We start from the raw sequence: 27,296 nt of genomic DNA on the forward strand, positions 1-27,296 counted from the left end.
CAGCCCCTAGCCTTCCCAGCCCCCATTGAGAACCCCCTTTCATCGCAACCTGCGTCCAACAAGATGATTTCCCCAGCGGCCGCGAATGCCCTGTACCGCCATCCACAACACTTCCCTCTCATCTACACTAACCGCAGCCCTAAGCACCTCTCCCACGGCTCAGCCCGTAAATATTGTATACAGAGCAGAAGACAGGGCCGCCGGAGCGGAAGACGAGGGTTTGCAAGCGGCAGGTTGGCACGGCCGAACTGCCATCTGTGGGCGTGGACCAGCCAGCTTCAGTCATGGAGAGAGGAGACAATCTTGCTAGCAGGGCCAAATTTGGACTTAGTCGGGTACTCGAGCAGTTACCACTTGCTCGTTTTGTTCTTCAGCCTTATACATCATGCCAGTGTACACAGTGCATCGTCCGCAGCAGTTTTCGAACCCGTTGTAGGTCAGGTCAATCGAGCTTCTCCTCGAGTTTGAAATAAATGCATGGTGAGTCTCTTGGGCGTGGTGGAGATCCCAACATGTATCGCCATTTCTGGCCCTACAAGCGTGGTCGTCAGTTGGCCAGAACTTCGAGTCAAGCCGTTGCAATACAGCGCCAGTGAACACACAAGTACAGTTCACTTGAGGTTACAGTGGGAGAAACTGTTTGACGATTCCGACGGAATCTGCGCGGAGAGGATATCGTCTCCCTTAGGACGAACCCAGCCCTGCAGCTCCCAGTATTTGTTCCGCATGCCGTTCTAAGCTGGGAGATTGGGACACGAATTGGGCAACTGAGATTGAAGCACCGTTTACTTGTGGATTTCGTTGCGAAACATGTTTGATCATGCATGATGCTCCGAACCTAGCGGGAGACGAGGTTGAACCGGCACAGACCCGACGTATATATGCAACTTTTTCACATTGGAAGACAGCAACCTGGTCGCATAGGTAGCCTAAGGTGTTTTGTTTCGAAACATATTCCACCAAGTAGCATTCCAACTCATTTTCAGGGATTCCAAGAATCCGACATAAACGACACATAGTCCAACAACTCTGCCGTGTAGCCAACGCGTCCAAGTTTGTTCTCTTGCTAGACCGAGCCCATGACGACTCGCGGAAGCTGTTGTTTCACTCATGTTTGTTTCCGAGCTCCATAAGAGCCCAAATAGCGGGCCACTGGGAGCACGATAACCATCACGCGGTTGAAGTCCGCTCGATTCCAAATAGGTTGGGCGCTTGGTATCTCCAATGGAAACAAACCACAACGAGGCACACGACGAAATAACGACCATGAGGCTCAGCGATTCCAGCCAACCGTTAGGCCGGTAGGGAGGGTATAGTTCTCCAACGGTGCCGATGACTCTTCCGGACATCACCATTTCATTCTGACTGTCGCGATGGAAATGCCTAACGCAGGGAGGTGGTTGTGCTACTCATGAACGCCTTCAATCACCACTCATCCGCTTCGTCAACTCCTCGATGCGGACGCTTCCACCAAGAAGATCCCTGACAGTCTCTCGGTCTCGACCATTCTCGCCCTGCACCACCATCTTCAGTATGTGTCCGTCGTCATCCATGACCAGCCGGCCCGTCTTTTCATCGGCCCACTGGATCCGGATCTGCTTGATCTCCGCATCAGCAGCGCTGATATCCACAATGGGAAACTCGACCTCCTTCCGCTTCCCCTTTTTGCTCTCCAGCCCAGCTGAATTCCTCAAATCCCCAATGACGCCCACTCTATTTTGGTATCGGACGAGCTCCCTCCTCAGAGCCCGCGCAAACCGGGAGAGGTCTTGTTCTTGGGGGGCATTGTGGTCATCATTGCCTGATCTTGGTGCCGGTAGATGTCGCGCCGCCAAGCCAGCGAGAGGGATGGACGGCGGTACGGTATGGCGATGGATGCGCAGGCGGCGTGAGTCGGGATACGGGCGATTGAGCATGACGTAGTAAGGGCGGATGAATCTGGACTTGGACATGACCTCGAAGCGTAGGCCGAGGACATTGCCTTCGTCGACAGCGTTCGGGTCGGGATCGCGGATCTTCAGCGCAGTGACGGAGGCGCATGCTCGGTAGAGGCATTGCTGCTTGTGGGCGATTTGTTGATCGGATTGCGCCATAATTCTGGCCTTGGAGTCATCGTCGGGACCCTGCCGGATAATTTCGCGCGTTGAGTCTGCTGTCAGGAGGGTTGTCGCTTGGAGTTTGAGCTCCCTTTTGAGTGATCCCACTGGGCCCAGTTAGGACTTGCTTCTTGTAAGTAAACCATGGATTGATGCCACATGCCTTGGGATCTCAGAATCGCAATTTCATTGTCTAACTTGTCTGCAACAGACAGATCTGGCGACTGCGACGTCCGACTCGACATGTTTAAACCGACCCGTTGGGGCGGACTCGGGCAGGTTTGGGACTATTTGCAACAATGGAAGTATCGCGTCGAGACGCGCCCCCATACCTTATCGCAGATCGAAGCTTGACCTTATCTGATCAAGCGGCGGGGAATGTGATGTCTTTTTAACCATTTGCGGCAAGAGTTGCCCCTGGGCATGGACCAGGACCCTCGGTATCGTGCCGCCCAACTCCACCTGCAAGCTGCAGTTCCCTCGTCGACTTGCAGAAAAGTCGTTGTGTCGTCCCCCGACAGTGCCAAAGATGCAACTGGTCAGAGATGGACTAGGTAGGGGAATTTGCGTTTGCGATCTTCAAAAATCTTTGTTTGTATTGTGTATCGTTCCCATAACAGCTTATCTTTACAACTCTCTCGCGCCAAAAGCGGGTTCACTCTTTGTCACTTCTCACGATCCGAAAAGGCCACGGTTGCTCATTGTCCCGCCAAGTCAGGCCTGAAGCTCCAAGCACCAGACCATCTCGCAGCTGGAGCTTCTTCCAATTACATCTTCTTGTGCGCGTGCAGTTCCCGCTGTAGCGCAGCGAGTCATAGCTATACCTCTGGCCATTAGGTACTTCGGATGTGCTGACTGCTGCGGTGCCTGGCCTATTCGATCCATATATGTCCCTCGTTGCCTGCCTACCTCACAGGAGTTCTCCGAGCTGCAACTTCATCTTCCAACATATTCCCAACGCAGAAATACCCTAGACGCAAACCTATACCTTGTATTCCGACACGCAAAGACGGACCCGAAGAATAAACTCGTTTCCCGAAATAAACATTGCCTTTGCGCCAGAATCACCTATGGGAGTCAAAACTCGACGCTCGAAGTCGCCGACCCGTGACAAGCTGTCAGTCTCGACGAGCGGCCGTGCCAACGGCTCTGCGAAGAACGGCAGCATGGACGGTGAATATCGGCGGAAGAACACTCCTCTCAAGCCAGATTCGGCCAAGGTCACTGGGAATCTGATGGAGCGGGAGTTCTTCTCTCTAGACGACCATGTCCCAAAGACGCCAACAGTCAATAATCATGGATTTTGGGAGCTTCCCATACAAGACCAGAGGAACTTTGGGCTGCTCGTGTTGCTGTACTTTCTCCAGGGCATCCCCATGGGCTTGGCCATTGGGTCCGTACCTTTCCTTCTGAAGGAGCACCTCTCCTACAGTCAAATTGGTGTTTTTACTTTGGCTGGATATCCCTACTCTCTGAAGCTGTTATGGAGTCCGATTGTCGACGCCATGTGGAGTCCAAAGGTGGGAAGGAGAAAGAGCTGGATTCTTCCTATCCAACTTGTGTCAGGGCTGGGCATGCTGGTACTGGGCTCCTACATTGAGGACCTCATGGCTACCACGGGCAAGCCAGGTGGACCGACAGTATGGAACTTCACCGGATGGTGGTTCTTCCTCGTCTTCACGTGCGCTACCCAAGATATTGCCGTGGACGGCTGGGCTTTGACGCTTCTTACCCCTGGCAATGTCTCATACGCTTCTACGGCCCAAACCGTTGGTCTTACTGCCGGACAATTCATGTCGTACACTGTCTTCCTAGCCTTCAACTCAAAGGACTTCGCGAATCGATGGTTCAGGTCCGAAGCGCTGGAAAGTGGGTTGATGAGCTTGGGCGGATACCTGACTTTCTGGGGTTGGGCTTACATTGTCGTGACGATTGGCCTTGCTGTGATCAAGAAAGAGGAGAAGACGCGCAACGAAGACGGTATCTGGGATGTTTACAAGATCATGTGGGGAGTGTTGAAGCTCAAGAATATCCAGACCATCATCATCGTCCACCTCATTTCGAAGATTGGCTTCCAGGCCAATGACGGTGTCACCAACCTAAAGCTCTTGGATAAGGGATTTGGCAAGGAGAACATGGCCCTGACCGTATTGATCGACTTCCCCTTTGAGATTGGACTGGGCTACTACGCGGGCAAGTGGTCTCAGGAGTACACTCCGATGCGTCTCTGGTGCTGGGGCTTCATGGGTCGTTTGGCTGCCGCAGTCGTTGCTCAAGTCACTGTGAGCATCTTCCCGGCCGGAGGGGTCACGCTTTGGTACATGCTCGTGGTGATTGCCGAGCACCTCTTCTCAACATTCACCAACACCATCATGTTTGTCGCCATTTCGGCTTTCCACGCCAGGGTAGCCGATCCCGTGATCGGTGGGACTTACATGACCCTGCTTGCAACGTAAGTGATGCCTATTGTCTGTTATTACATAAACAAACTAACTCGGATATAGGGTAAGCAACCTCGGAGGTACATTCCCCAGGTTCTTTGTTCTTCGGCTGGTCGACTACTTCACCCAAGCCACGTGCCACCCTCCCGCCGGGAACGTCGATTCCTCGTTGCTTAAGGGACCACTGGTGACGACACCGTACTCTTGCGCCATTCAAGTCGATAAGGAGAGATGCCTAAATGGAGGGGGTACATGTGAGGTTATCCACGACGGATACTACATCGTCAATGTTTTCTGTGTCATCGTCGGCTTGCTGACATTCACGATGTACATCCGACCCAAGGTATTGCATCTGCAAAGCCTGCCATTAAAGGCGTGGAGGTTGGCAGGTTCAAGGTAATCTGAAGAGGGGGGCGACGAGAGGGGGGCGACGAGAGGATACGATATCGCTGCATAGCTGTATAGTAGACAATCGAATTCGATGAGCTTCAATGACTTTGACTTCGCTTCTCGTGAGGACATTCTTGTGACATAGCTCCAACAAGACAAGTGGTTCTTGATCGATTCCTCAGGAAGTTGTGGAGCGGTGACATGGGCGACACTCGGAGGAGCTGCTGTCTCCATGATGGATTCATCTCGTCCCAGCCCTGGGACTATACAAATTGACATGAAAGTGTATTAGACTGCACAGCAGCAAGAATTTTAGTCTATCATTCTATTGAGAACTTGTCCCATCTCAGCTTCATCTTCTCCAAAAGCGGATTTTTATGTTCCCTGCTTTATATACCCCATTGATCTATCCCAATCTTTAGTCAGTATGTTGTGCGGCCCAGGAGCTACTCTCGTTAGACCCCCCAGTTCCCGTGGACTGCAATTGCTTCTGACAGTGATGCCGTCTCCTCATGTCCAGCATGGTGAATTAGTTGTGTCTGCGAACCGCTACTATGAGCTTGATTATCAACAAGAATGGCCGGCAGCGGCTCTAAAAGCAACCCTTTCTCAATTTCCACGCAAGTATGGTGTTGCAATGTCTGGCTCGGATGGCCCAGGGTATCGAGCTGGAAAGTCTCGCGGGAGTCTTGGAGGTGTTCGAGTGGGTTGTGCCTTTTTCTGGTCTCTGCTGTGCCGATGGTCTGCACGCCGTTGAAGGTGGGTTGGTGCATGCTGTTTCGGTGCTTCTTGCGGAACGTCATATGTAAATTGTGGATGACAGGCAAGCTGGCGCAGATGGATGCTAAGTTGGGCTCTAGGGTGCAAAAGAATGTGGAGTAGGCAGACGTGTAGATGAAGTCGCCATACCCAGTGGAGATGATCAAACAGGCTGTCAACATAACAGCCACGCTGTCAGACATGAGTTAGCGTGGAAGACAAATCAAAATTAAAGATAGCTGGTCACTCACAGTAGTCCAGAGGCAAAGAGGCAACTCAGTCCCATCTTGGAGCTCCGCTTCATCTGCAGGCGCCATATCACCGGCATGGGCAGAGTAAGAAGCAACACGTCGCTAGCTATAGTGAAGCTGCAGCTCGAGAAATAAATGTTCTGTCTGTCGCCGCAGTCACCCTCGTGACCTATTTTCCACATGCTGCTGAGCGGCCTGCAGAGAAGTACTATCCAGAAGAGGTGGGCCAGAAACCCCAGGAGGATGAATGCAATGGAGGCTTTGGTCGCTTTTTGCATCCGCTCATGGGCGAAGACGCGCAGATAGAGACCCAAGGTACTCAGCTTGGCTGAACAAGTACCAAGCTGGTAGTTCAGCTCGAAAATGAACAGCATCTGGCCGTTTGTATTATTCATCAGTTTAAGTCATGTGTGTGTAAGTTGCTTAGGGGTTTCCCCTACTTACCTTCTTATGGTCCTCATAGTCTATGTCTGTGTTGGCCCCTTCGATGGAGGGCCCAAGGCCACTGTAAGCAACTGAACCCCCCAACTTTAGCTTTCTAATTGCAACAAAGATGGACCGGTGGCATGGAAACCTACAGAAACAAAAGAGAACAGTGTTGACCAAGCCGAACACCGTACTAACACACACAAACCCGTCGTCCCGACGTAACTTGGTCTTGCGAATTCTCACACAGAGCAATCGCAGGCCCAGCGCTATGAGCGCAAGCAGTTGCACAACGCACGCGATAATGAGGAATGCTCGCACCAATGGGTTGGCAGGGATCTCAACCCAGACCATGGCAAGACACTTACACACGAGTGACAAAGTCCGTGGGCAGAGTGCGGGTTGTGGTTTCACGAAGATGGCGGTCAGAAATTTGTGAAATGTAGATTGCAATATATATGGGCAGACTTTTGTTTGCATCATTTCGTCAACATGCAAGGGGTTGTGCAGTTGGTGATAGTTGTTATGGTCTTGGCCCAATGGGAACACAGCATCGATGTTACACAGCTTGTCAAAGTCCCTTGAATGAACCCAGCCACATCTATAAATATTTCTTGCCCGAAGCAAACATCGATTGTTGACTCGTGCATGAGATACTAGCCTTTTGGACATGGTTTTATAGGGTTGTGCGGTAAGGGAAGTGTTCCCATGTTGGTCACGTGTGTGTCCCTCGGGGTCTCGCAGAAGCGTATGAAAAGGTATTCGCTTTCCAGAATCCTCAGAAGCACATCGATGACATCAGGAGTGTCCTGATTTCTTAGCTCGCTGCAGCATAATGCCTGCCGGAGATCTGTGACAGGGTCATGCAACAGAAGTCTAGACTGGCAGCCCCTGAACCCAACCACCTGGCATACGAAGAATCAATTTGCAAGCATTTCTCCGAACAGCCATGGATCGATGATCAAGACTATCTTCGACGGTCCGAAGCCTTCTCCGGCGCTCTTCCGTAGCGGTGCCCATGTGGTTCTACTTACCCCTGACGGACGGACGTTCAAGAATGTGCGTATAGCATGCACATGATATACACCTTTCTCGTGAACGCCGAAGACCCTGAAGTTTCCGACTACACCCCGATTTTCTACCCGGAATCCAGTACCACTCCGTTCATCGCCAGCTTCTGTTCGCACCTCAACAGCATGAGGAAGCTGTGCACGGATGAGCAGTATGGGCTGTTGCTCAAGAGAGCCATGTATAGTATCCAAATGTCTCGTCTCGACTCAACTCGACTCGAGTTAGATCGGAGCAGCAATTTCAAGTCCTTATCAAAATCTTCGAAGCACTTCCCCTGGTGGTGGAAGCAGCTTGCCACAAGCTCGCCACCAGCTCGCCACCACACGTGACACTTATTATCCGGAAGTGTGATGATCTAGCGCTGCGGTTAGCATTGGAGGTCAAGCTGGACCGGTACATGTCATTTGTCAACGATATTGCAGCTGTTACAAGAAGAGGATCCTGGCATATGTGGCAACCCACGAAGAGGTGTTCGCACATATCCATTCGAAAGCCGATGAAGAGGGCTTGCAGCACCTTCTGCAGGAGAGCATCTCCTGCATCGTTCGCTGTCGAGAAACTTGTGATGGGGCTATGAAACTTCTTCGGTCGTTGGATTACTTCTTTCTTGGGTATATCCATTGGCACCTGATGATGGATGATCGTTACAAGCTGAAATCACTCCTTGAGGTGCGCCTTATCCACACTCCACCTCTGGGCACTGTTAACTTTACATTAACAACTGCTTAGACAGACAAATCATAAGCGCATGAGTTCATGGCATCGTCACAGAAAAATGGAAATTTCTTATTTGCCTAAATATCGTTTTGGACCAGAAGCTGGAAGTCTATCATCGGTTTAGACAGTACAATCCGCACTCTTCACTAATACATGGTATGCAGCGTGTAATCTTGCTTCCAAATCTTATGCTTCTATTTGAATTTTCTCACGGATGAGGAGTATGCTATCATGATGCTTGAAAATTTTTGGTGTATTTCCCGTTCGAATAATGTATGGTGCACTGAGGATAAGTGGTTACAGTATGCTGAAATATTTGCCGCCTGTGGAAGAGATTGCATCGTAACATATTCATTGCCTTCAGTTACACACGAGACTCGTGCCACTTCAACAACAAGGGCCGATTGAAATACCAAAAAACGTGGATTTGCAGTGTGTGCCACTCAGAAGCCGTCCGATTCCTGACACGCAATCATTTGTGTCCTCTAAGATCGACTTCAAGTTGAACAACGTGGCGCTCAGAAAACGGCTGGATTGGATTTATTGGATGATGCAGCTATCTTCCGTGACACTTTAATGTTGTGTTCTCTGCGGTTGAACTTTCTGACGCTGCACCAGATGTATGATAGGGAAGCACGACATGAACTCTTATCCAAACATACTGCCAAGGCCCAGGAACAAAGTCGCAACGCAGGTTTGTATAACACCTGCACAGCCGAAAATGAATACTCACACGCAGTTAGAGAGTGTTTTCCGAGGATACGGTAAAACGGTGCCATCAATGACTCGAGATAGAAGGCACATAAAGCAAAGCTTGGATGGTGAAGTATGCTTGGCATATGTAGTGAGAAAATGCCATCCGACTGTTAACAGGAAATGACACCCCGCCCTCCAACTGGCCGAGCAATGCCGCGATGCAGAGACGAACAAAACGGATTGAGATGATAAAAGCTATCTGAGAACGTTCAAGAGAAACGAGACTATGGAGGTTGTGGTGGCAAACATATGGGCATTGGCTGCTTCCTACTTCTGCTACTTGTTACTATCATTCATGACTTCCCAGTCCGCCGCCGCGCGAGATCAGACCCTGCATTCCACCAAACCATCATTGCTATCCCTTCTATCCACAGGTCCTTGGAATTTGGCCCTGGACCCCCTTTCTGCGTTCAATGGCTTTCTCGCTCTGGCATTCATCAGTTGGGATCTTTTCGGTCATGGGTCATACCATCGCCAGATCATGAAAATGCACGATGAATATGGTAGTCAAACCCTCTCATACTAGAAGTAGGAACCTAATGTGCAATTCAGGCTTACTGACCGGATTGATCAGGACCCATTGTGCGTGTCAATCCAAACGAGCTGGTAGTTCAAGATGCGGAATTCTTCCAAACGCTGTACGTAGCAGGAGGCGTCGGAGACGTCAGACGCACGCAGCTACGTCCAGGATTGGGCAACGGCAATGATATGGACCGTATTGTATCCCTCTCCATTGATTATTTTCCATATAATTCTAATTTATCTAGGTGCTCACCCCTATACCGTGGGTCATGATTCCCACCGTCGGCGCCGGAGGCCCCTCGAGCCATTCTTCTCCTGGCTTGGGGTCAGTCAACATCATCCACTACTGTCAGAAATGGCGGCCACACTCGTCAAGCGCCTGGAAGACAAACGCGAAACGAAATCGGTAGTTCGGCTTGATCATGCATTTTTCGCATTCGCGGGCGACTTCGTGACTCGAATCTGTTTCAAGAATCCTGCCTGGTCATTTCTCGAGGAGCCCGATTTTGGCCCCGGATGGTGAGATCCTCTCCCATCCCTGGCATCTGAGTTGCACTTTTTTGACAAAGTGCAGGTATGAGTTGTTGACTACTATGGTCCGCTTTTCTCTAGTTCTGCAGAACTTCGGCTGGATTGCAAAGTGAGTGGCACCAAGAGCGCCTTGCGTTGATACAATTCTAACTTGACTGAAGGATGCCGCAGTGGATTCTGAAACGTCATCTTGAGATGTTCTATCCGCCTGTCCGATATTTGAGGGAATGGAAAGACGTAAGTAAAGCATCGGCCATTGGTTGCTTTTGTTGTGTGGCAAGAACTCATATCATTTCTCCAGATGTCCCTTGCTTCAGTGACTGAAGAGATGCGAATAACCCAGTCCCAGAAGTCACTTGCTCATCGGGAAAACCACGCCAAACCCAACTCTCTCTTTGAGCGTCTATTCAACAGTGACTTGCCAGCATCCGTATTAACCATAGACCGGATTGTCAACGAGGCGCATATACTTCTGCTCACTGAAACTATGTTTGTGGCTCGATCGATGGATCATTTAGTATTTCAAATCCTTTCGAATCCGGAGATCCACAACAGGCTGAGCGAAGAACTTCGCAATGCCATGGCGGAGCATCCAAGGGAACCGCCGTCGGTCCATCGTCTACAACAACTGCCGTACCTTCAGTCTTGTATCAAAGAAGGACTTCGGTGGGTTCATTGGCGCACTTTCCTCAAATCATCACATACTCACTCTTCACAGACTCAGCATTTCCACCTTGCATACGCGGCCCCGAGTGTCTCCAGACGTTGAACTTCATTACAAGGAATGGGTTATTCCTCGTGGGGTATGTGATCGCATAGGGACATGTTCTTGCGCGGACGCAATGCAGCTAATATTGGATATCACAGACCGCGGTTGGGATGCACATATACTCGATGCATATGGACCCTGAGGTATATCCGGAGCCGGCCACCTTCCAGCCAGCCAGATGGTTGGGAGATATTGATCCGAGGATGGCCAGAAACTGGGTGCCTTTCATGAAAGGCTCCCACGGCTGTTTGGATTCCTCGTACGTATCTTCCTTTCTCTTATCCACGGTATCGTTTACTTTCGCTTGTTCTAATTATGCATAGTTTGGCTTTGGCGGAGATATCCATAGTGATATATGCTCTCTTCGGTCCGAAAGGACCGAAATTGAAGCTTTACGAGACAGATGCGTCAGATGTTAGACGAGTACATGGGTTTGTGGGATCACGCCCACGGATGCAAAGCAATGGAGTCAGAGTCACGGTTGAATGACTGATATTTGAGATTTCTTGATGGCAGAGAGCCAAAAGCAAAATAGACATCGCAGTGATAGAAATACTATGCTAAGACTGGGTTTGGTGCGTCAGGTCAACGGGAAACCCACGTCCACCCCTGAAAGCGTTTGGCTTGTAGCTTCGCGTTGATTTAATGAGCGTACTTACCCAGGTTTACAGAGGCAAGCATCTCATATTGAAACAAAAGAGGCGGAGGGCAATATACAGAGTTTAAAGACAGCTCCTAGCTGAGGCCCAGTGCCTACTCTCTCACGCGACAGACCCACTCTAGTGCGTATTCAGGGGTCAACTGTGTAGCTTATTTTCACAAATATTCGCCCATGGCATTTAGCAATACCTGTAAAAATGTCTTCTTTATAGAGATGATAGCAAGAAGACTAAATGACTACAGAAAGATGTGCATGCGATCTGCTACTCTGAGTTACGCGGCAAGAATCTGCGTACACGCAAGCGAAGTCTTTGTGGCTTCAAGGAATGAACACGATCTTGATTCCCACCGCAAGTGCCCAGATGCTTTGGAAATCCCTGCCATCAACTTTTGATTTTGATGTGTTTCCACGGGGCCAATCTCAAAGCATCTACATGTTATGTTGTTCGATCAAAGTAGAGACAAAACTCCAGCATTTTGGCATGACGACTTGTCCTGATTCTGGCTTTAAACTGCTCCAGCAATTCTACTTTTTGTTGTAAAGAGTGTTGGAAGTGTTGTAAGTTCTTGGTCATACTTGAAGGCGGAGGATTGCCGGTCTTGCTTTCCCATTAGTTGGCCCGCTTCCGTCAGACCCATGTCTGGGTTCTCAATGCCAAAATTACCATCAATATCAAAGTAAATAGAAAAATCAATTGATATTTTCTTGCTGGTCTCTACTTCGCCTCTTGTTCCGCCCTGGCCCTCTCATCGGCAGTCATCTCTGCCGCCGCCTGCCCCATCTTGACCGTAGCCACCAAGCAAAGCGACAACGCCGCCAGCCCGACCCCCGTCCAGAACCCAATCTGATACTGCTCACGCAGTCCCAGCTCCCCATGCAGATCCTGCGAAGTCGCAACAGCAAGATCCCCTACGCCGAGCCAGAACGCTATGCCGAGGTACACCAGACAATTGGTGAGCGCCCCGGCCGTAGCCTGAAGCCTGGCCGGTAAGGCCGTCGTGATGAACACGTTTGTGACGTTGAAGCTGATGTCCATGCCGATGGTGCCGCATATCATAGCCGGGAAGACGTGAGACCAGTAGAGGAAGCTGGTTGATGGCTCGCCGGAGGCGGATTGCTCTGGCATTACTGCGAAGAGCAGAACGGAGAGGATGTAGCCGAGCCCCGAGATTATCAGTAGAATACGACCAGGGATCAGATGGAGCACGAAGCCTCCGGTTAATGCTAGGATCATTCCACCTACAGCCAGTGGTGCGAACCAGGCGGCGGTTTGGAAGGGGCTAGTATGGAGGACTGTCTCGATACTGTAGGGAAAACAGTTAGTCCTGACGCATTGGTAGATACGGGGTCGGGAGAGTAACTCACTAATAGCTCGCGTAAAAAAGGTACAGCCCAAAGACGCCGTACGAGCAAAATAAGGAAGCTACGAGGCGTTTCATATACTTTGGACGGAAAGCGTCGGCTGGTAGCAGGGGATCCGCTGAAACCCAGCCCTGTACATAAACGGCGGCGCAGAGGAAAATGCCTCCAAGAATGAAGGAGATGTAGATGTACGGTGTGCGCCAGCCATCTGGCGCATGTCCACCATCTGTCAAGGCGAACACAACGAGAACCAGACCAGGCACGATGGTGCACACTCCCCACCAATCAATTTGGGCCGTCTTGTTACCGAGTCCTAGTTTCCTAGGGATCGTGAGGAACCCTACTACTGTGACTATGAGGCAGAGGATGGCACCGATCCAGAAGTACCACTTCCAGTCCAGCAACTGGCTTGCAAGAGCACCCATGAAGATGCCACAATAGAAGCCTATGACGGCAAATGCACCGTACAAGCTGAAGACGGAGTTCTTGCGCGGGCCAGGCCGGTATGCCTGTCCCAAAAGCGCCATGCCCGCGGGCAAGAAAATACCCGAGCCAATTCCCTGCAACGCTCGACAGACTATCAGCATCGTCGGGTTCTGACTGAAGCCCGCAATGATGGACCATATCAGAAGCCAGATGTGCCCCATGAGGAAGACAAGTCGTCCACCGTACCTATCACACAGGCGTGCGCAGGGCAGAAGAAGAGCCGCCGTCGTCAGATTGGGAACGGCAGCAGGCCAGGTGCGCAAGGCAGTCGGTATTTGTAGTGATTCGGCCAAGGCTGGTGAAATAATGAAGAAGCCGCCGATGAAAAACTCGCTGATCATCATAGATGCCACGACAGAGAAGACGAACCCGCATTCTGCCCAGGCGCTTTTCAAGAGGGCCGGGCGTTGACGGCCCAGACGTTCGATTTCGGCCTTGTCTAGGATTCCGGGGTATTCATTGCTAGATGCTTGCGGGCCTGAGTCCACGTCAAAGATGCCTTCGCTGGCGGCAATGGGTTGCGCCATTGTCCAGTATCGAAGAACCGAGTCCGCAAATAGGTTGACGGGACATACGTAGGAGACTACTCAAGGTGTAGTAGATATACTCACGCTCAAAACTCGTTCAACCTCTCGAGCACTTGCTCTCATAAATGTAACACTCGACAACCCCTTTATAACCCAAGGGGTCGGAAGAGCATAGGACAATCCATGGCCGCCGAGCGGGTCATGACGACGGCCAAAGTGGATTTATCATGTACAGGTTGAAGCTTGGCTACCATATTGAGTAATTAACCTCGCGAGTAGAGACTAGAATGTGGATGGGAAAAACGAGCGGTCGAGACACATGACGACCTCGAGAAATTCTAGATTTGTGACAGCGCAAAGTATGGAGAATTTGGGACAAGAGGAGCTTAGGCCCACCAATATGCGCGAGTTGAATCTTGGCTTCCTTTTGTGGCGTAGCGTGCTAGCAACCCGGTACCTCACAACTCAGAATACTTTCAGAATCATGTTGCTCCATCGATTTGTCCCGTACATAACTCATTCTTGCAAGTGATTCCACCAGAAATGCGTGTGGAACCCATGCTCTTCGATTGTTTGCCGGAGAAAGGCTGATACTGAGAGCCGCAACTCCGACCGAGTCGGTCAGTGGGAGTACCGCCTGAACTTGGATATTTCCAGCCCCAGAGACCATTGCCGGCGGTCGACACGAAAGGGGGAAGCACATCAATCCCTTGGCTTGGGAATATTGGGAATTTCATGTCTGCGTTGAAAGAAGCCAGCTCATCTCGAGGCGAGACGCGAAAGAATTGCCACAATTGCCGTCGTCGCCGTCGAAGGTGTGATCGTTCAGTTCCCGGCTGCCATAAATGCCATAGTACGGGACAGGAATGCCTTGGGTATGGCTCATTGTATCGATGGACCGACTCCATGGTATCACGGGGTCGGATGAATGGGCAGAAGACATTTGCTCCAACAATTTCGAAGAACGGTGACGAGAATGACCACTCATGGGTGATACCATATTTCGAGCGTCGACAGGAGATGCTCATGAATACCCCAAGAGACGAATTGGGTATTCTACTGATGGACCCTTTGTTGCAGGATATGGACTCGTTGTCAAGGCGCTACTTAAGCTACTGTAAGTAAACACGCTCTCCTCCTGTCTTCTCACCATCTCTTATGTACCAACACGACACAGTCGCCGAGCGCTTCTGCCAAGATCTCGTCGTCAACGACTCGCCGCAGCGTGGCGCCAATCCATTCCGAGAACTCATTCCCATGTGTGGAATGCACTCGTTCCTCCAGCATATCATTGTCGCAGCCTCGGCCATCCATTTCTCCAATCTAATGCGCAGTGGGAGCAACAACACATATCCACAGATAGCCACGGACGCACTTGTTGATGCTTTGCATGCACGACATAAAGCCATTAAGGCGCTGCAGCTAGTACTGGAGCGTTACAAGGATGAAGACCGCTCTGAGAGCAAGTATGGAGAGATGGATGCTCTGCTAGCCACAATTGTCTTCTTTATCAACTTCGCCCTCGTCGATTCTGGGAAGGGGGCTTGGCGATCACACATGGAAGCTGCAGGGAGACTTATCATTGCGCAGAGTTCTGAGTATCTCCATCGCTCTGAGAATGCAAAAGACATCAACTCAGCGGAATTTCCAGCTATGTCGGCCAGGCAACAAGATCCAGACGGGACACCTCTATTGGATGTGACAGGAACAGCCCCTGAACTATCCTTCCCCTTGAATCGCCCAATCCACTCGACTTGGCATCATGAGGTGGGAATCCGCGATTACATCGCCTCCGACTTCATGGCCTACTACGTCTGGAACAACACGCTAGACTCGCTCGTCTCCTCAATCGAAGGCTCAACCTCCTGCGCCCCTTCAATCGATTTCAGCGCCCCCGACGTCCTTGCCATCGCCACCCGCACCGAAGCAAATAGCTACCATAGCTGCCCCGCCCACTTGCTCTACACCATCCTTGAGACCTCCCGCCTCATGAAAGAAATATCCTCCAACAGCTCCGGCCTTCCCACCCCCGGGCAAATGGACGCCTGCGCCGCCATCATCCGCGAAGCCCAAGCCTTCGACGTTCACGCCTGGGCCACCGGCGTCTGCGCCGCTAACGCCGAATCCTGCGGACCCGTCGACGAGCTCCAGCTGCGTCTGCGGACGCACATCGCCGCCACATACCGCGCGACGACTTGTCTATTTGTGTTGCTGACCGCGCCTGGACTACAAAACTACGAACACAGCCGCATCCGGCCCGGTGATTCTCCGGACAGTACCCCTATGCTCCCAAACTCGGAGGACTTCGTGGCGACGATTTTGCATCAATTGTCGTTCATTCCTGCCTCTAGCCCGCTGTTCAAGTACACCACTTGGCCCGTCTTTATGACGGGCGTGGAGACAGCGTGTCCGGAGAGGAGGGCATGGGTGATTGAAAGGCTGAGGGCGATGTGGGATATATGTCCGTGGGGCATGCTCAAGTCGGCTATGGAGACACTGTTTTATATCTGGCAATTGAGAGATGATGCCACAGGGGAGAATGGTGGGATGACGAATGAGTCTGTGGGTAAAGAGAAAACGGCAGAGGCGGGTGATGCGACCGGCACCAACTCGCTTATGCAGTTGCGAGGTAATCGAGTTGATTGTTTAATTGTATGACAGATAAGATGCTTGATGCGTTACATACCCTTATATGATTGATATCAATAAGCTACAACACGCTAAGTGTCACAACAAGCCTACTGGGCTATAGCTAGTTTCGGTGAGTGGTCATACTTAAGAATTTTGTCTCGTGCATCCTGGTGTTTCTCGAATTCCTTGAGTTGTTTGGGTCGCACATCATCCTTGGCATTTATGTGGTTCGCCATGATGGATGAGATCGAATGTCAGGATTGCGGTACATGTTCTTTTCAGCAGTGAAGATGGTCAAGTGTTGATTGCGGTGTCGAGGCGCAATAACCTTGGTAGTTATCTGCATGGGGGTAGTGCTTCCGAAAATCTTGAGGATTGGAACCCAGGATTACATGGGCAGGCAGTTTCGATACCAATCAAACACGAGGATTCCCAAATCTGTCCTTAAATGTACTTAAGCATCTGAAGTATGGAGGTATTCAACATCACTTACCGCCTTCTTTTCGGCTGTTCTCGGCGGGACACGTGCCCGTCTCGAAGAGAAATTGATTGCATTTCTAAATCAAAATCAGAGTCCTATGCCTCAAGCATCGGACTTTGCTACACTCTTCAAAGCATTGATCTCCCATGAACTTCATTCAGAAGTACTGCGTCCTTACGTCCATAGCCCCTCCATAAAAAAACGCTGATACATACATGGCTCAGTGCGTTTTCAACAAGAAAATTACCAGGTGAGCGGACCTCACAAGAGAGTCAAGTAGAATGCTATTCACCTAGGCATCAAGGATTTATAGAAGGTTAAACAGCAGCTTAATGAAAATTTAAGTGAAGATGTTTCCGGGAAAACTAATAATATTCACCAAACCAATAGATTCTGTGAAACGGGCCCAAAAATCGATCCTACTGGGACTCGAACCCAGAAATCTTCAGCTTAGGAGGCTGACGAGTTACCATTTCTCCACAGGACCTTGGGTTTGACAATTTAGCCAGGCCTTCTCCTCGTTGAGATTGTTTGCTTCAATTTAGCTACTTGTTTGGACAAGGCGGTAGGATTTCGGAGTCCCAACTGGCTCCTTCCATAAACAAACGGCGAGTGATTCATACATAGATCCTTGAAAAGTGGCACACGCAATGACTGCCTGACAGCCCCTGAACACACTGCCTGGGCGGTCAGGCTGGTTCCAAGGGGAAGATGTGCGGCAACCTGCATCCATCCGCTTGTAGACGCTCTTGGGAGTTTCAGAACAATTTCCCATCGCGAAACACCACAGTATCTAACAAGCCTCGACTCCGGCATATCTTTCTTCGCATATTCAACCCCATCAATCACCGACAAGGCGCTTCAGGTATGACTAACGATAGATTTTATTAGCTTAGATCATTCATGACGATTTCAGTGGTTGACATCTACTTACAGGTATATAAAATTGAAGCATTGACATGTTTGCGTAATTAACTTCTCAAAGCTCGGCCAGGAAACTCCACTCATCCCATCCTTTCTTTTCACCGGGAAGTCTTACTGCCTCCCATTCCTCCTTGGTGACATTCTTCCAGTCGTCAGGAGAAATCCAGCCGATATATGCGCGATCACCAAAACCACCGATCCAGTAGGGCGCCTGAACCACGAGCCTCACAAACTGTGCCTCGTGTATTCTGTTTCCCGGAAGCCAATACTTCGCATCCGGGTGTGCTTTAACGAAACACGATGATATGGCCGCAGTCGAGGCTGTATCGATCTCTTCAATGTATCCAAGCAGCGAGAAACGCGGCAGGTTGGCCGCCGAGTAAGGCACAGCTTCCTTCGGGCCATCATCGTCACCAAACAGGCGGTCGAACCAGGTCGACTTGATGCGCTTATCAGGCAGATATGGGGGCGTCCACTGCATAGCCAGCGATATGTTGGATCCGCCCCTCACATTCTTGAACGACGTCTCGATGTTGATCGCCAGCATGGTGGGGTTTCCTTCGTCCTCGCAGTCCGCGACGTACTCCATCAATCCGTGAGGCATGCCGCCCATACCCGCCGGTCGGTTCTCCTGACCGGACACATCCTTGGACTCGTGCGGGAAAACGGTAGCGAGCGTGCCTAAGGTGGTTAAGGCGAGGAGGCGGCGGCCTAGGACGGCGCTCTCGTAGGGAGTGGGGATCTTGTGGATGGACTCGGATGCGGGCGGGTTTTGGAAGATGTATTGTGGCTCCGGGGTAGCTTCTGCCATGCAGATGCCGGCGGCGCACGAGATAAGTGGTAGTCCAAGAGAGAGCTTCATGGTGGAGTTTGCGATGTCGGTACAAGCTCTAGACACAGAACTGAAGTCTGATGCCGGCGACTATTCAAGCTCTGGCTGAGTATGATTTTGAAGCCCTTCAAATACTTAAGTAGGTCGTGATGAGTTGCAAACGGCGGGATGCTAATAGTTTATCAAATACTCTAGTTTCGGGCGCAAAGCGCGACCTCGGCCCATTCACGATTTCTGATCACACACCATGGGACGACAATGATTCACGCTACAAGGGGGTAGGTAGGGATTGTCGGCTCCGGAGAAAGTAGGAAGTTGTCGGAGTTAACCGCAAGTGAAGGCAGCTGGCACCCTCTAGCTTAATCCAAACCGACCTGTCACATGGATGTCAGTCACGAGTTGTAGATGAATTGAGGATGTATCAATAAGATAGGACAAGCAGGTGTATAGTACATTTCGTCAGCTGCATTAGACACGATGGCTACGGCTGAAAGTACAGCGAGTAGCTCCAATGCTGAGAAACCATTGATGTTGTGCTCAGACCCCACCTACTCCGGCGAATGACTCTTTGCCGCCTGCGGCCTGGATCTGACTTTCGCCTTCGCCCCAAAACCAACCACAATATGCGCACGGACCACCCACACAAGAAACTACGCCCTAGGGAACAAAATCCAGCAATCACCCTCCTGCCTCCTGCAACTTCAAGCAAGCGTCGTCAACCCAACACTACCTGCACTCAACGCCCACGACAATCACCCAACGACAACTCAATAATCCGCAATCATGGGAAAGGTTCACGGCTCTCTCGCCCGTGCGGGGTAAGTTTTTGATGGTTCTACGCGGTCGCGGTCGTGGCAGAATTACGGTTGCTGACGAAAAATCCAGTAAGGTCAAGTCTCAGACACCAAAGGTACGAGAATAAAATCTCCCTGAACTTCCGTGGCGACACTGTATAGCAGACGGAGGAAGCGCTTTCAAGATGATCCGTTTGCGACCGAAAACACGAGGATGAAAATGGCTTGATCTTCGATGAGTCTGCACCCACGACGAATTCGCCCGCCACCCCAGTCATTGCCAACGAAACATCCGTGACAACGATTCGAATCATCATGATAGCGCCCTCCTCCACTATCCATGCTCACTTTCTGGCCGTGAATCGAAACTGCACATTGATCGTCCCACGGAAAGCTGACTGTATGGTCGTCACTAGGTGGAAGCCCAAGAGAAGTCTAAGGTCCCCAAGGGCCGTGCGAAGAAGAGACTTCAATACACTCGCCGCTTCGTCAACGTTCAGCTCACTGGTGGCAAGAGAAAGGTCAGTTCTTGAGCGCGATATGCGGCTTTCAAACACGTTACTGACTGATTCGAACAGATGAACCCCAACCCTGGTGCGGCTTAAACGTGCCACTCTGTCCGTTCTATCGAGGGCATCCGAAGTCGTGGTCCGGAGGATTGGAAGGCGATAGATGGGCGATGCATTTTGGGCATCTTGCCTTAGCGTCCACCTTTTCGACTGCTGACCGACAACGATCCTGCCCTGGTTATGCTTGATCACGAAGGAATCTGATCGGAAGGGATGAATGTAACCGACTGTTTTCTACGTCGTCATTCATGGAGTCATTGGCATCATCAAGGCTTGGTCACTGAATTTTCGAGCTTCTCGTCTGTACATAATACAGATAACGTCTGGCGTGACGAAAACTAACTGGGAATAAAAGCCGTTTCCCAGCACCTCTCACTTGTGGCCGATGTGACTTGGTTGAGGGGCTGCATTTGGGAGCAAGCCAAAGTTGACACTGTTAGATCTAGGTTTCTTGCGGCGATTTTCAACAAGATTTACGGCATTCTACCCCCCTGTCTTGTGTACACCAGTTCGTTGGTGAGGTCACATTCCGGGAGCCATCTGACTGAAAGCCAAGGCCCTGTTCTACCAACTACCAGCGAACCGTATGAGGATCTTTGTGTCCAGACTGGACGTGGTTATCTCGCTGACATACACCTAAAATCTAAGACGACTGGAACGAAGAGTGACGGCGGCATCGTATATCCACCAAGTGGGAAAGGCATATGTTCACCATAAAGCCCAGCGGCCATATCTTGGACCCATCAACATACAAGTATCCGTCAAGTTGCATCATTGCCTCTGAGCTAGACATGACTACATCCGGCTCACCTTCCGGCGAGCCGGAAGGTGCAGAGAGCATGGTTGGTCGGTTGGTCGTGCCGCTCGTCTGAAAGGATCTACATTCAACAGAATCTTCCAGAGCTCTCCGGTGATTGGGTGTTGCCGAAGATAAACCCTTATGTTTTTTAGATATAGCTACAACGGGCTGACTGGACTGGATGGCGAGAGCACAATCTCGGCTCTAGTGGAATCTTGCCGATGCACCATCCCCTGAGTTGCTCTGGGTTCATATATCAAATCGACAATTAACGAGGTGCTCTCAATATACATGATGTCGCCCCCTGTTGCAATTCAACCGTAAGTGCTATGACCAGGTCTCATAATAGCTGTACTCGACATGGTTGTCTAGGGTAGGCGGCTAGCCAGCTCTTCAGACCACGCGAGCGGTATCTCGCTACTACGATTCGAGGGACATAGACATGAACTCTCGACAGCTAGCTACGTCTACACGGTTGAATATCTTGGACGAACGAATAAACACCGTTGTCCGCGAGCCAGCATCAAAATGGAAGGGCCTGACTAGTCGACTATGAAATATGGCAAGGCAACCACTGCTGTACGAACAACACCGAATCGCTTCAGTAGGATTATGCAGAGGGGTGAAGGCAATGCGGACTAGACCACGCAGGTGTCGAAGAAGCAAAGACGAAAAAGTTGAATGCTTGCTCCAAGCGGTATCGAACCTGAAAGATGAAGTGGAAAGCACGTCTACCTGCAGTGGATACACATGTTCATCTGCAGAAAAGAGATAACATGCTGGTCGATCACGTCAAACCCCAAGCTCTGCATTCACTTCACCACCCTCGGCCACGGTCGATGAAAAGGGGCTCCCTGCTCCATGTGATGGTTCTCCTTTCGGCTTTTCCTGTTCTCTTGGCCCTCACTCAGTACCTACGTGTTGTTCGCTCACTTTTTGTATAAGCAGGTCTACCTCTCATCCATTACCTTGGCATAGACATACGTGTATTGCTAGCCGGACTTGAAAGAGCCAAGTCACAGAGCAGAACACGCTCGGCTCTCCGTGATTATATGTACGGGAATGACGTAGGGTTTCTGGAAATGGCTCGTAATGGCGATGATGAGCTCGACACGTCCCTGTTTCTACTCGGGAGTATTGAGCACCCATAGCGTTGCGCTGTCGTGCTTCTCGCACATGTGGCATAGGACTGTATAATGCCATGTCGCTGGAATATGCATCACCATGCTTGAAACTTGGTAACCAAGGTGGATCGGCAACGGTCTCCGGAAAATCCTGTCTGATCACCCTCGCTTCGCTTCCTTGACATTAACTCAGCTTGGACACAGGAGGCGATAGCACTGGTTCCACGCATCATGAATAGCAGATATGGTTGCGTGGTATTATAATCTCTTCGCAATAGCATCTTGCAGGCCGGCACATCTTCATCTATCAACGAAAAGCCCCGGGGCGATGGGCGCTAACGCGTCTCATCTCTCAAGAGCGGCCTTCCCTGTCCTCTCCCCTCCGTATTCCTCCGATCATCAGCACCACTATCAGCCCATCAAAGCAGGCAAACCAATATTAACTGCCTCATCTCTTTCATTCTCTTCCCAGTAACATCGCTAATACGTATCTACAAACATGTTATGGTATCAATCCCCCCCCCCCTCTCTCTCTCTCTAGCGATCCCAATAAATATATAAAAAGTAACCCAAACCCACCACTCCTTATGTCAGATGGTTCCCGCTCCCCTTCCACCCCTAGTAGCCAGCCCTCTTGATACCCCCAAGGTACAAATCGTAGCTGAACATGTGACATAACCCGTAATAATTCCGCAAATCGCCCCGCATAAAACGATTCAGACTACCACCCTCCGTTCTTACGCAATGCGAGGCCCGTAAAAATATAAAAGTCAGATTGAAAGGCGCAAAACTCAAGTGAGGAGTATAGTTTATGCGAATAACCACGATAATAAGTCCATCTGAGTAGTAAGGTGAGGTTTTGCTGGCAAACTTCACCCAAAGCAGGACAGGTTACCGCCAGTGAATAAGTCCAGTCTATGTATGGTGTGCAAGTCCGGATTGTTTGGCCGCCGAGGAACCACAAAATCAACCACCTCCAGGAGCAGCCTAGGCTCAACTGGGTGTTGATATCGAAAACGATGTGTCGAAATAGGGAATAAGACATTACGATGTCGTAATTATTGACCAGCTCCACTGGTGAAAACTGGAAGTTGAAGCATTAGAACGCACGCGTCCTGAAACTCAGCTCTGACCAAGAACCCTGTTGTGGTCAAGCCCACCCGTGAGCCGAACAAATCGAGATGCTGCCGCCGGAAAGGGGAAAACGAAGGCATGATGTGGAATCGAGCACTACAGCGGCAGGATTGGTTATGCTCCTGACTTATAAACTCATGGTCAACCACTCCCATTCCTGAGGGCCAGCACCGGCTCCAGGATTCATCATTCCATTTGGCGGGCCAGTCGACATTCCCATCATGCCAGATCCCATCATGGGCCGTTGTGCCATACCAAACCCATTCGCAAGGCCCATGTTGCCAACAGTAGATATACCGCCCATGACACCGCTTGACGAGCTGACGGACCGAGCTGTTTCATTAGAGCCAGTTGAGTTCTCAGGGCTGTCTACATCCATCGAGGAAGATTCGTTTGGTCCTGTGCTCTTGCTGCTCCGACGTTGGCGCTTGGATGGGCCCGACATAGCCACGTTGCGTGGCAATGACGAGGCCGCACCGGGTCCGGGGGTATTCTTAGGAGGAGCTGCGGCAATTGGCACCACACCCTTGCCACCTACTGCACCGGTGGCCGAGCCCGCATAGCTTGTTGGCGTGCTACCTGCTGTATTGCCTCCTGACGCACCACCGCCGCTCACCGGGCTATCACTCTCGTTGGCGCTGCCAGCACGGTGAGTAGCGGGGGGCGTGGTAGCCTGAACCGTGTTGGGCGTTGAAGATATTGCCAGGGTCGAGTTCTTCCGCGAGGCGGGACCAGAGCCGTTGCCCGGTCCGTTGTTTTTCTTCGAAGATCGAGTGCTGGTACCCCCAACGGGCAAGCTGGCACCAGATCCACGGTTGCGTTTCTTGATAACATCGGTCTTCAAGCTAAGAGGTCTCACAACGCCGTGCAGCTTCAAAAACAACCCACAGGCATTACAGAGAGGCTGGCCTTCGGGATTGCGCCGCCAAAGGGGTGTGGTCTGGGTGAAGCAATTGGTGCAAGTCGTCGGAGCATTTCCATCGCCCTGGTTCCCGGCGGCTCCTTGCAGGTTGCTCGTGGAACCATGTTTTGAACCAGGCGGGGACGACGGCCGGCTAGGCGCAACTGATGAGAAGCCAGATATAATCCCTGACGCATCCGGTGGCGGGGAATTGGAGTTCGACTGAGCCAGTCTGTCGAATAGGTTCCCGCGGCCGGCCATATTATTGGGTGTCGAAGCGGTCCGTGGGATCTTCTGGCGCCTGTCGCCACCCGCTCTGAAGGACTGTGATCGGGGCATACTACCTGGACCGTCCCAATCCTCGTGGGACTCGACATAGTCCGTAGTGGTGCCTCCTATCGTGACTTGCTTGCGAGGAGGACCCCCAGGATACCGGGCAGCTTGTGTGCTGAACTGGCCGGGCAGGGACGCATCCCATCCTAAAGTATTGTTGGAGTTGCCCATATCCAAGCCTTCCTCCATACCGGGGGAAAAGCCTTGGTGCACGCCCATATTGCGATCGGGGAATGCACCTCCGTCGTCTTCTTCGTTATCCGAATCCGCCCCAAACGTGAACATGCTTTCTTGCATCATGCCAACTCCAGGCGAACGAACTGGATGGTCTGGCTGAAACACTTGACTGGGGTCGACGTGGCCAAAATGGTTGGAGTGGGCGAATACACTCGATGTATCCGAAGCAGATGTCGCTTGGGGAAACATGGAATTACCGTTCGCGTGGTACATGAATTGCGGGCCCATTGGGTTCCCAGCGTGACCTTGGCGCTGTTGGAATGCCTGTTGTCTCTGGTGACGTATATCCATAGAGTTGAAGAACATATTATCGTTATCAGGCATGGGATGCGGTGTCGTCGCAGTGGACTGATAAGCAGAACCCGGGGGAGAATAAAAGTCGGATGTGTTCATGGAGCCCTGGGTCATGGCGGGATGGTTGTACAAATTGGGGAATGAGCCATGAGTGACCATGGGCGAGGTGGAGGGCGAGAAGGAGAAGTTCTGTTGGAAAGGCCCAGCAGAGGTGATGATGGGGTCCTGATCTATTTGGAAGGTATCCAGAGGGAAGGGAATGCCCGGGTGGTGAGGCATCTGGGCGATGCCAGCTGTATGGGGGTTGTCTAAAGAGTACTCATGGAGGTCAGAATCGGCGTCCAGGTCGTTGGCAGCCGAGTTGCTGTTGACGGCTTGAGTGTGAGGGGAGAAATCAGCTGGGCGCTTCAGGTTTCGAGTCTAGCGGCGAGTGTCAGTTATCAGGCCGGCAGTAGATAAAAGTGGCGATCCTGAGGGGAAAAACAACCATATCGGGCATAGAGCGCAACCGACTTGGAGCACTGGGGGCGGCAATTGGACACTACTTACACGCCGCTCATCAATACTCGTTTTTCGAGTGTGTCGCGGAACATAACCAAATTCATCCTGATTTCGCTGATGCGGTGGCACCGGCACCGATTGAGGAGCGAATGGCTGGGTGTTGACCTTGCGGGATTTGATTGGAATAGCAGCAGTATTATTCGCCATGTCGTCTCCGTGCTTGGTGGTCTCTGGGGAAGACGGGGTTGCAGGTAGCCCGGCGGGAGTAGAGACGTTCTCAGAGAAAATGAAGTCGTCCAAGTTCATGGGGTCAGAATGGGCGCAGTTCTGGTCAGAAGTTTTCCTCAGTTGCGCAATACCGCTGGAGACACCTGCAGTAATTCCTGCTTGACGACTGTTGCTTCTGGAACCGTTAGGAACATTGCGATGCACACCTACACAAGAAACATACCGTGACTCCGTCTCCTCTGGCTTCTGCCGCTGCGTCCGCAACTTTGTATGCATCATGCGCCATGTCAAGTTCTCCATGCGCTCCTGGCTGGGCAGACTCTGTTTCGTCTTGCTGAAGAAGCGCCACACTTGAGTTGCCAGAGGATCATTCTGCTGCATCTGCTCCAAACTGTCCTTGGTGCTGGCCATGCCGTGCCGCCATGTTGGGAAAATGGACGAGTCCAATAAATTATGATGCGCACTGCTAGGCCTTGCGAAATCCAAGTTGAGTTCCTGCATGCGCAACTCGCCCGGGCTCGTTTCGTTGTCGATACGTGCGATAATGGTGTCGGCCTCCAAGGGCCGGCGCGGGAATCGGAAGTCGTGCTCTGTCGTCGTGGGATTCATTGCGGTTGTGGGATCCGCAGTTGCTGGGGGCGATGCCGTGATGGCGGCCATACCGGCTGCGTGAGACTGACCAAGACCTTTTGACGTGGTCTTGTGCGATCGGGAACAGTTCAAGTGTCACAGTTTGTTCCAGTTCCCCACACAGGTCCTAAGGTTCGGCTGACAGCCGTTCGTTCTACGTCAGGTCTGCAACTTTGGTGGGAGTTCGAGTGCGAGCAGCTTCGAGGGGTTGAGTCTGCGCTCTCCGCTCGTGTTCGCCCTCTGTCCGCTCTCTGTTCTCCAACTTGTAGCAGAGTGCAGTCGATCCCGTCGTCGTGGGCCTGGACCAGCGTTGGGCAGGTTGTGACGTATCGCAAGGAACAAAACAGACTGATCGAATCCGCAGGCAATTGCTTTTTTTTTTACCTGGGACCGAACACAGATCGGGTAGGAAGGATGATGAAAGGTAAGATCTATGGTTCACGGTCGTCAAGTTGTGGAGGGCGAAGGGCCTCTCTCAAGACTGGCTGCGCGCACTTGCTACTTTGTTGCACCGGCACCATTGCGCTCTCTCTCAGTCCGGCTGGGGGAGGTTAATGCTGGCAATTGGGTCTGCTTTTTGGGCGGGGGGGGGTATGCCCACTTGAGAGCAGGGCCCAATAAGGCCGAGTACCAGTACCGCAGAAAGACTAGCCAGCGACCGGCGCAGAGAGTGGTCCGCCAATCCCACGGCGCCCTCGCTAGCTCTCGCACCTATGGAGGGGGTGGCCCATCTTGAACCTTGGACCGACCTTGCTGCCTCCGCTCCACGCGCACTTCAATCCCAAAGCTGGTGAAGCTTCAAATCCTCGCCCGAAGCGAGGGTGGATCTGCAGGGAAATTATGGGCTATTTCAGTGGGGGTCCACGATACCTCGTCACTTTTGATGCGAAAGTGCCAGCCCTGGAGGTGCGTAAGTGTGGTGCGGTTGGAAACCTGTGTCAGTAAGGTCGCACTCAGCATCACTGGTCTATTTTCCCTCGTACGAAGCACCAAGTTGGAGACCGAAACAAAACCTCCCCTGTCAGGTAGGTAGTTGCACGGGCCAGATCAAGCCAGATAGATACATGACATTTAACCCGCCAGCTGTGAGCCCCGCAAGTACCCAGAGTGATCGAGAGG

The 27,296-nt window shown here is 51.5% G+C and overlaps 9 protein-coding genes and 1 non-coding gene across 10 annotated transcripts; 4 read left to right on the plus strand and 6 right to left on the minus strand.

The window, feature by feature from the left end:
• Positions 1 to 1,421: 1,421 nt before the first annotated feature.
• Positions 1,422 to 2,341, minus strand: BCR38DRAFT_456164 (cenp-O kinetochore centromere component; the record flags this gene model as incomplete). Its single annotated transcript, XM_040861884.1, has 2 exons — positions 1,422 to 2,203; positions 2,260 to 2,341. 2 exons carry the CDS (start codon positions 2,339 to 2,341, stop codon positions 1,422 to 1,424), a joined length of 864 nt encoding a protein of 287 aa, XP_040718001.1.
• Positions 2,342 to 3,166: 825 nt separating this feature from the next.
• BCR38DRAFT_482995 (acetyl-CoA transporter 1) lies at positions 3,167 to 4,937 on the plus strand (the record flags this gene model as incomplete). Its single annotated transcript, XM_040863572.1, has 2 exons — positions 3,167 to 4,548; positions 4,601 to 4,937. The coding sequence occupies 2 exons, from the start codon at positions 3,167 to 3,169 to the stop codon at positions 4,935 to 4,937; spliced, it is 1,719 nt and encodes a 572-aa protein (XP_040718002.1).
• A 328-nt stretch (positions 4,938 to 5,265) lies between these two features.
• On the minus strand, positions 5,266 to 6,765 carry BCR38DRAFT_426873 (uncharacterized protein). Its single transcript, XM_040859796.1, has 4 exons — positions 6,516 to 6,765; positions 6,382 to 6,452; positions 5,938 to 6,311; positions 5,266 to 5,878 (listed from the first exon to the last, which is right to left on the minus strand). The coding sequence occupies exons 1-4, from the start codon at positions 6,715 to 6,717 to the stop codon at positions 5,383 to 5,385; spliced, it is 1,143 nt and encodes a 380-aa protein (XP_040718003.1). The 5' UTR covers positions 6,718 to 6,765; the 3' UTR covers positions 5,266 to 5,382.
• A 2,368-nt stretch (positions 6,766 to 9,133) lies between these two features.
• Positions 9,134 to 11,221, plus strand: BCR38DRAFT_522330 (cytochrome P450; the record flags this gene model as incomplete). Its single annotated transcript, XM_040865223.1, has 9 exons — positions 9,134 to 9,410; positions 9,482 to 9,622; positions 9,675 to 9,948; positions 10,004 to 10,069; positions 10,122 to 10,197; positions 10,262 to 10,626; positions 10,679 to 10,763; positions 10,828 to 10,988; positions 11,053 to 11,221. 9 exons carry the CDS (start codon positions 9,134 to 9,136, stop codon positions 11,216 to 11,218), a joined length of 1,611 nt encoding a protein of 536 aa, XP_040718004.1.
• An 884-nt stretch (positions 11,222 to 12,105) lies between these two features.
• Positions 12,106 to 13,765, minus strand: BCR38DRAFT_336969 (major facilitator superfamily domain-containing protein; the record flags this gene model as incomplete). The annotated part of the gene is made up of 2 exons (XM_040855499.1): positions 12,106 to 12,694; positions 12,756 to 13,765. The coding sequence occupies 2 exons, from the start codon at positions 13,763 to 13,765 to the stop codon at positions 12,106 to 12,108; spliced, it is 1,599 nt and encodes a 532-aa protein (XP_040718005.1).
• A 477-nt stretch (positions 13,766 to 14,242) lies between these two features.
• On the plus strand, positions 14,243 to 16,794 carry BCR38DRAFT_364814 (uncharacterized protein). The gene is made up of 2 exons (XM_040857221.1): positions 14,243 to 14,882; positions 14,943 to 16,794. The coding sequence occupies exons 1-2, from the start codon at positions 14,501 to 14,503 to the stop codon at positions 16,421 to 16,423; spliced, it is 1,863 nt and encodes a 620-aa protein (XP_040718006.1). The 5' UTR covers positions 14,243 to 14,500; the 3' UTR covers positions 16,424 to 16,794.
• A 497-nt stretch (positions 16,795 to 17,291) lies between these two features.
• BCR38DRAFT_t133 lies at positions 17,292 to 17,364 on the minus strand. The gene has a single exon. It is a non-coding gene; the product is annotated as a tRNA-Arg (tRNA).
• A 492-nt stretch (positions 17,365 to 17,856) lies between these two features.
• Positions 17,857 to 18,663, minus strand: BCR38DRAFT_338239 (pyridoxamine 5'-phosphate oxidase-domain-containing protein; the record flags this gene model as incomplete). The annotated part of the gene is made up of 1 exon (XM_040855598.1): positions 17,857 to 18,663. One exon carries the CDS (start codon positions 18,661 to 18,663, stop codon positions 17,857 to 17,859), a length of 807 nt encoding a protein of 268 aa, XP_040718007.1.
• Positions 18,664 to 19,416: 753 nt separating this feature from the next.
• On the plus strand, positions 19,417 to 20,032 carry BCR38DRAFT_337126 (ribosomal protein S30; the record flags this gene model as incomplete). Its single annotated transcript, XM_040855514.1, has 4 exons — positions 19,417 to 19,451; positions 19,519 to 19,543; positions 19,844 to 19,948; positions 20,006 to 20,032. 4 exons carry the CDS (start codon positions 19,417 to 19,419, stop codon positions 20,030 to 20,032), a joined length of 192 nt encoding a protein of 63 aa, XP_040718008.1.
• Positions 20,033 to 22,852: 2,820 nt separating this feature from the next.
• BCR38DRAFT_156674 (uncharacterized protein) lies at positions 22,853 to 26,408 on the minus strand. The gene is made up of 4 exons (XM_040853751.1): positions 25,771 to 26,408; positions 25,368 to 25,722; positions 23,174 to 25,238; positions 22,853 to 23,103 (listed from the first exon to the last, which is right to left on the minus strand). Exons 1-3 carry the CDS (start codon positions 26,205 to 26,207, stop codon positions 23,181 to 23,183), a joined length of 2,850 nt encoding a protein of 949 aa, XP_040718009.1. The 5' UTR covers positions 26,208 to 26,408; the 3' UTR covers positions 22,853 to 23,103; positions 23,174 to 23,180.
• Positions 26,409 to 27,296: the final 888 nt, after the last annotated feature.

The sequence above is a fragment of the Pseudomassariella vexata genome, assembly GCF_002105095.1.
Source record: "Pseudomassariella vexata strain CBS 129021 chromosome Unknown BCR38scaffold_4, whole genome shotgun sequence".
NCBI classification, from domain to species: Eukaryota; Fungi; Ascomycota; class Sordariomycetes; order Amphisphaeriales; family Pseudomassariaceae; genus Pseudomassariella; species Pseudomassariella vexata.